Source organism: Nanorana parkeri, unplaced genomic scaffold (genome assembly GCF_000935625.1).
Source record: "Nanorana parkeri isolate BGI_ZX_2015 unplaced genomic scaffold, ASM93562v1 scaffold2026, whole genome shotgun sequence".
Lineage (NCBI taxonomy): Eukaryota > Metazoa > Chordata > Amphibia > Anura > Dicroglossidae > Nanorana > Nanorana parkeri.
In genome coordinates, this window is record NW_017308294.1 from 1 (window position 1) to 7,528 (window position 7,528).

Below are 7,528 nucleotides of genomic sequence, written 5' to 3' on the forward strand. Positions count from 1 at the left end.
AAATATCCAGATACAGGTCAAAATATTTTCTACTCAATATTATATAATAAAGTTATTCCCAAGGTACCCGATGCATACTGATCTGAGCATCCACGCTTCAATGTCCCCGATCACTAAAGGGTTAAACCGTGACGGGAAAGGGCCAAATCGCCAAAACGGTAAAATGTTCTCCTGAATAATCAGACAGTGCGGCTGAGTTTGATTTCCTGGCAGCAGATACAACAGACTGATGTACAGAAAATGGTCTTCACCTTATGATCTCCGGGTCCAAAGAAGACAGGTCCTCTGTGAATATGTATGGAGGGTTACTGACCAAAACGTCCACGGGGCCCAGGGCGAGGAGGTGCTCTGCGGGGTCTGTGTTCGAAAGGAAGGAGAGACTAAGGAAGGGGGAAGGAACAGCTACTGAAGGAGGAGGAAGTGTTGCAGGAGGTAGAGGAAGGGTTGCAGGAGGTAGAGGAAGGGTTGCAGGAGGTAGAGGAAGGGTTGCAGGAGGTAGAGGAAGGGTTGCAGGAGGTAGAGGAAGGGTTGATGGAGGTAGAGGAAGGGTTGATGGAGGTAGAGGAAGGGTTGATGGAGGTAGAGGAAGGGTTGATGGAGGTAGAGGAAGGGTTGATGGAGGTAGAGGGATGGTTGATGGAAGAGAAGGAAGCTGGAAGAGAAGGAAGAATTGCAGGAGGAGGAGAAAAGGTTGCTAGGGGCAAAAGAATGATGGCTGGGGTTGGAGGAAGGATTTCTGGGGGTAAAGGAAGGGTTGTAAGAGGCAGAGGATGGATGGCTGGGGTTGGAGAAAGGGTTGGTGGAGGAAGAATTACTGAAGGAGGATGACAGATTACTGGGAATGGGGAAGGCTTGTTAGGAGCAGAGACAGGATTACCAGAGACAGTGGAAGGGCTGGGGTGGAGGAAGGGCTGGGGTGGGGGTGGAGGAAGGGCGGAGGTGGAGGTAGGGCGGGGGTGGAGGAAGGGCGGAGGTGGAGGTAGGGCGGGGGTGGAGGAAGGGCGGAGGTGGAGGTAGGGCGGGGGTGGAGGAAGGGCGGAGGTGGAGGTAGGGCGGGGGTGGAGGAAGGGCGGAGGTGGAGGTAGGGCGGGGGTGGAGGAAGGGCGGAGGTGGAGGTAGGGCGGGGGTGGAGGAAGGGCGGAGGTGGAGGTAGGGCGGGGGTGGAGGAAGGGCGGAGGTGGAGGTAGGGCGGGGGTGGAGGAAGGGCGGAGGTGGAGGTAGGGCGGGGGTGGAGGAAGGGCGGAGGTGGAGGTAGGGCGGGGGTGGAGGAAGGGCGGAGGTGGAGGTAGGGCGGGGGTGGAGGAAGGGCGGAGGTGGAGGTAGGGCGGGGGTGGAGGAAGGGCGGAGGTGGAGGTAGGGCGGGGGTGGAGGAAGGGCGGAGGTGGAGGTAGGGCGGGGGTGGAGGAAGGGCGGAGGTGGAGGTAGGGCGGGGGTGGAGGAAGGGCGGAGGTGGAGGTAGGGCGGGGGTGGAGGAAGGGCGGAGGTGGAGGTAGGGCGGGGGTGGAGGAAGGGCGGAGGTGGAGGTAGGGCGGGGGTGGAGGAAGGGCGGAGGTGGAGGTAGGGCGGGGGTGGAGGAAGGGCGGAGGTGGAGGTAGGGCGGGGGTGGAGGAAGGGCGGAGGTGGAGGTAGGGCGGGGGTGGAGGAAGGGCGGAGGTGGAGGTAGGGCGGGGGTGGAGGAAGGGCGGAGGTGGAGGTAGGGCGGGGGTGGAGGAAGGGCGGAGGTGGAGGTAGGGCGGGGGTGGAGGAAGGGCGGAGGTGGAGGTAGGGCGGGGGTGGAGGAAGGGCGGAGGTGGAGGTAGGGCGGGGGTGGAGGAAGGGCGGAGGTGGAGGTAGGGCGGGGGTGGAGGAAGGGCGGAGGTGGAGGTAGGGCGGGGGTGGAGGAAGGGCGGAGGTGGAGGTAGGGCGGGGGTGGAGGAAGGGCGGAGGTGGAGGTAGGGCGGGGGTGGAGGAAGGGCGGAGGTGGAGGTAGGGCGGGGGTGGAGGAAGGGCGGAGGTGGAGGTAGGGCGGGGGTGGAGGAAGGGCGGAGGTGGAGGTAGGGCGGGGGTGGAGGAAGGGCGGAGGTGGAGGTAGGGCGGGGGTGGAGGAAGGGCGGAGGTGGAGGTAGGGCGGGGGTGGAGGAAGGGCGGAGGTGGAGGTAGGGCGGGGGTGGAGGAAGGGCGGAGGTGGAGGTAGGGCGGGGGTGGAGGAAGGGCGGAGGTGGAGGTAGGGCGGGGGTGGAGGAAGGGCGGAGGTGGAGGTAGGGCGGGGGTGGAGGAAGGGCGGAGGTGGAGGTAGGGCGGGGGTGGAGGAAGGGCGGAGGTGGAGGTAGGGCGGGGGTGGAGGAAGGGCGGAGGTGGAGGTAGGGCGGGGGTGGAGGAAGGGCGGAGGTGGAGGTAGGGCGGGGGTGGAGGAAGGGCGGAGGTGGAGGTAGGGCGGGGGTGGAGGAAGGGCGGAGGTGGAGGTAGGGCGGGGGTGGAGGAAGGGCGGAGGTGGAGGTAGGGCGGGGGTGGAGGAAGGGCGGAGGTGGAGGTAGGGCGGGGGTGGAGGAAGGGCGGAGGTGGAGGTAGGGCGGGGGTGGAGGAAGGGCGGAGGTGGAGGTAGGGCGGGGGTGGAGGAAGGGCGGAGGTGGAGGTAGGGCGGGGGTGGAGGAAGGGCGGAGGTGGAGGTAGGGCGGGGGTGGAGGAAGGGCGGAGGTGGAGGTAGGGCGGGGGTGGAGGAAGGGCGGAGGTGGAGGTAGGGCGGGGGTGGAGGAAGGGCGGAGGTGGAGGTAGGGCGGGGGTGGAGGAAGGGCGGAGGTGGAGGTAGGGCGGGGGTGGAGGAAGGGCGGAGGTGGAGGTAGGGCGGGGGTGGAGGAAGGGCGGAGGTGGAGGTAGGGCGGGGGTGGAGGAAGGGCGGAGGTGGAGGTAGGGCGGGGGTGGAGGAAGGGCGGAGGTGGAGGTAGGGCGGGGGTGGAGGAAGGGCGGAGGTGGAGGTAGGGCGGGGGTGGAGGAAGGGCGGAGGTGGAGGTAGGGCGGGGGTGGAGGAAGGGCGGAGGTGGAGGTAGGGCGGGGGTGGAGGAAGGGCGGAGGTGGAGGTAGGGCGGGGGTGGAGGAAGGGCGGAGGTGGAGGTAGGGCGGGGGTGGAGGAAGGGCGGAGGTGGAGGTAGGGCGGGGGTGGAGGAAGGGCGGAGGTGGAGGTAGGGCGGGGGTGGAGGAAGGGCGGAGGTGGAGGTAGGGCGGGGGTGGAGGAAGGGCGGAGGTGGAGGTAGGGCGGGGGTGGAGGAAGGGCGGAGGTGGAGGTAGGGCGGGGGTGGAGGAAGGGCGGAGGTGGAGGTAGGGCGGGGGTGGAGGAAGGGCGGAGGTGGAGGTAGGGCGGGGGTGGAGGAAGGGCGGAGGTGGAGGTAGGGCGGGGGTGGAGGAAGGGCGGAGGTGGAGGTAGGGCGGGGGTGGAGGAAGGGCGGAGGTGGAGGTAGGGCGGGGGTGGAGGAAGGGCGGAGGTGGAGGTAGGGCGGGGGTGGAGGAAGGGCGGAGGTGGAGGTAGGGCGGGGGTGGAGGAAGGGCGGAGGTGGAGGTAGGGCGGGGGTGGAGGAAGGGCGGAGGTGGAGGTAGGGCGGGGGTGGAGGAAGGGCGGAGGTGGAGGTAGGGCGGGGGTGGAGGAAGGGCGGAGGTGGAGGTAGGGCGGGGGTGGAGGAAGGGCGGAGGTGGAGGTAGGGCGGGGGTGGAGGAAGGGCGGAGGTGGAGGTAGGGCGGGGGTGGAGGAAGGGCGGAGGTGGAGGTAGGGCGGGGGTGGAGGAAGGGCGGAGGTGGAGGTAGGGCGGGGGTGGAGGAAGGGCGGAGGTGGAGGTAGGGCGGGGGTGGAGGAAGGGCGGAGGTGGAGGTAGGGCGGGGGTGGAGGAAGGGCGGAGGTGGAGGTAGGGCGGGGGTGGAGGAAGGGCGGAGGTGGAGGTAGGGCGGGGGTGGAGGAAGGGCGGAGGTGGAGGTAGGGCGGGGGTGGAGGAAGGGCGGAGGTGGAGGTAGGGCGGGGGTGGAGGAAGGGCGGAGGTGGAGGTAGGGCGGGGGTGGAGGAAGGGCGGAGGTGGAGGTAGGGCGGGGGTGGAGGAAGGGCGGAGGTGGAGGTAGGGCGGGGGTGGAGGAAGGGCGGAGGTGGAGGTAGGGCGGGGGTGGAGGAAGGGCGGAGGTGGAGGTAGGGCGGGGGTGGAGGAAGGGCGGAGGTGGAGGTAGGGCGGGGGTGGAGGAAGGGCGGAGGTGGAGGTAGGGCGGGGGTGGAGGAAGGGCGGAGGTGGAGGTAGGGCGGGGGTGGAGGAAGGGCGGAGGTGGAGGTAGGGCGGGGGTGGAGGAAGGGCGGAGGTGGAGGTAGGGCGGGGGTGGAGGAAGGGCGGAGGTGGAGGTAGGGCGGGGGTGGAGGAAGGGCGGAGGTGGAGGTAGGGCGGGGGTGGAGGAAGGGCGGAGGTGGAGGTAGGGCGGGGGTGGAGGAAGGGCGGAGGTGGAGGTAGGGCGGGGGTGGAGGAAGGGCGGAGGTGGAGGTAGGGCGGGGGTGGAGGAAGGGCGGAGGTGGAGGTAGGGCGGGGGTGGAGGAAGGGCGGAGGTGGAGGTAGGGCGGGGGTGGAGGAAGGGCGGAGGTGGAGGTAGGGCGGGGGTGGAGGAAGGGCGGAGGTGGAGGTAGGGCGGGGGTGGAGGAAGGGCGGAGGTGGAGGTAGGGCGGGGGTGGAGGAAGGGCGGAGGTGGAGGTAGGGCGGGGGTGGAGGAAGGGCGGAGGTGGAGGTAGGGCGGGGGTGGAGGAAGGGCGGGGGTGGAGGAAGGGCTGAGGTGGAGGAAGGGCTGGGGTGGAGGTGGAGGAAGGGCTGAGGTGGAGGAAGGATTGCTGGAGACACTTTTGCAGAACAGAAAGTCTCACCTGATAATATGTCATGGTGCAGAATCCGGATTCGATGTTGAAGATCGAGTCTGCGAAAAGACACACGGAGAGATTAGACACTAACGCCCCAATGATTCCCTTCATGTATCCATTGCTCTCCTCCATCCAATAATAAACGTTAATCATTTTTGGACTACACGGTAGACTACATTTGGGCCTGGAGGTGGCCGGATCTAATAATAGAGGAACCTGATGTGTTGGTAATTAAAGGGATAGGTCCAGGAAATCACAATCCTTAGGGTCAGGGCTATCTGAAATCTCAGCTCATATATCGGTTTCCTCGGTCACTCACCTCTCGGCATTATCCCGGGTGAGATCCACAGCCGCCTTGGTTTTATCTACAGCCAGGACACGAGCCTGGAGGTACAAACACAACACAAGCGCCATATTTATAAGAAGGTAGATATGATGTCACACATCCAAGAGCCCCTTCTAAATGAGACATTCCTCCCTCTGGTCAGACACACCCCCTCACTGGTCAGACACACCCCCTCTCTAATTAGACATGCCTCTTTCTGGTCAGACATAGCGCCTTTATGATTAGAAATTCCTCTCTGGTCAGACACACCCCCTCTCTGGTCAGACACACTCCCTCTCTGGTCCGACACACCCCCTCTCTAATTACACATGCCTCTTTCTGGTCAGACACCCCCCCTTTATGATTAGAAATTCCTCTCTCTGGTCAGACACACCCACTCTATGAATAGACATTCCTTTCTGTGGTCAGACACGCCCCCTCTCTGGTCAGACACCACACCCTCTCTGTTCAGACACGCCCCTCTCATCAGGCACACTCCCTCTCTGGTCAGACACGCCCCTCAAGTCAGGCACACTCCCTCTCTGGTCAGACACGCCCCCTCTCTAATTAGACTTGCCTCTTTCTGGTCAGACACACCCACTCTATGAATAGACATTCCTTTCTGTGGTCAGACACGCCCCCTCTCTGGTCAGACACCACACCCTCTCTGTTCAGACACGCCCCTCTCATCAGGCACACTCCCTCTCTGGTCAGACACGCCCCTCAAGTCAGGCACACTCCCTCTCTGGTCAGACACGCCCCTCTCGTCAGGCACACCCACTCTATGATTAGACACACCTTTCTCTGGTCAGACACGCTCCCTTACTCTCTGGATGAGCTTTTCCGGGACTGGGGCTCTCAGCCGCACTGCATTGCTTACAAGAGGGAGAGGAGGTGTCCGAGTATCTGAAACATTCAAATCTTTTTTTGCCTCTGACTATAACAATGAACGTTGCCGTGCGCTCCCTCTGTGGTCGGCTTTATATTCCATTACGAGCCTTTTGTTGTATATGTTCAATAGATGGAAAGAAAAGAATTGTTGATCCTGCCAGAAATCTAGCGCTGCCTTGTGTTCCTGTGCACTCTGCAGGGGTTATAAGCCCTGGTGCCAACCGCAGAATTCCCACACCCCCTTTTCAATACAGAAGAGGAGAGAGGGGGGGGGAGGTGCTCTGTAGCCCTAAATACATTTCCCACAGACACGGCACCGTGAGCACGCACTGCCAGCCTGGGACAGGGAGCGTGTTACTGGCAGGATCACCAGCTGAAAACAAAAAGAAAGTACGGTACCTGGGGAAGGTTCTGCAGCAATGCCAAGGACACGGCTCCAGAACCGCAGCCCACTTCAAGGATTCTGGGCTCCGGTGACTGCCTCAGCTGCGGACAATCCGCCAGGACCAGCCCGACCAGTTCCTGGAGAATACAGAAGAAAAAAACCCAATTCCTGCGAATGTTTCCAAACATCCAGAACCACCGAAAAGCCCGACTGGACCCTCCTAGAAAACCCTGCGGTCACCCGAGCAACTAATGTGCTCCCATGCCTCTCTTTTCAATCTGTACTGAAATGCACCGCAAGCGATATCGCCCATGCGCCACACCACGCGGCTAAGGGGGACGAGGCGCTGCCATTGGACCAGCAGTCCGGCATAAGTGGTCCAACACACCCCTTGCCCACGGCAGGACTTCAGGTCTGCATCAGCATGGGCAAAGCTCAGGGGTAGGCAACCTCGACACTTCAGCTGTTGTGGAACTACAAGTCCCATGAGGCACTGCAAGACTCTGACAGCCACGGGCATGATGGGATCTGTAGACAATGCACAGCTGGAGTGCCGGAGTCGCCTACCCCCCCCTTGGCAAAAGCTGACCGCAGACCATTCGCAGCACCTCGGGTGAGCAGCATAGGGAAGTGCTGCGTGTGTGCGTTACAGGTTCCTCAGAGTCGGGGCTGAGAGAGGAACGCAGTAAAAAAAAAAAAATGCTCTTTCATCTTAAATCTATATACATGAAGAGCTGAATATATATATATCCCGGGCCTTTGAAAAGTCTAAATGTACTGGTCCCGGGATATACAATTACCAGGCAGACAGAGGGGCACCAGAGAAGAGAAAAGGGTCCGAGTATTTATAATACACAGGAAGAGGCAGCGAGCGTTAAACATTCCGTGACATCAACACACAGCCCGCAACTTATTACTATACATGTGAAACATATTTATTAAAGGAGAACTATGAGGGGGGGGAGGGGGGGTGCCTTTCACTCACCTCATAGTTCTAGCCGACCTGTGACAATGAGACTGTCACAGGTCGGCTCAGTAGATCGGGAGGTGAGCGAACACATACCGGCGTTCGCTCACCTCT

The 7,528-nt window shown here is 62.6% G+C and overlaps 1 protein-coding gene across 1 annotated transcript in view; it reads right to left on the reverse strand.

Annotated features, from left to right (window-relative positions):
- Positions 1 to 212: 212 nt before the first annotated feature.
- The window catches only part of HEMK1 (HemK methyltransferase family member 1), a 15,870-nt gene continuing 8,554 nt past the window's right edge, over positions 213 to 7,528 (reverse strand). Inside the window, exons 6-8 of the mRNA XM_018572424.1 lie at positions 5,166 to 5,230; positions 4,853 to 4,902; positions 213 to 357 (exon numbers count right to left, since the gene is read on the reverse strand). Coding sequence (XP_018427926.1) covers positions 248 to 357; positions 4,853 to 4,902; positions 5,166 to 5,230 — 225 coding nt within the window. The 3' untranslated portion in view covers positions 213 to 247. The remainder of the gene's footprint in view (positions 358 to 4,852; positions 4,903 to 5,165; positions 5,231 to 7,528) is intronic.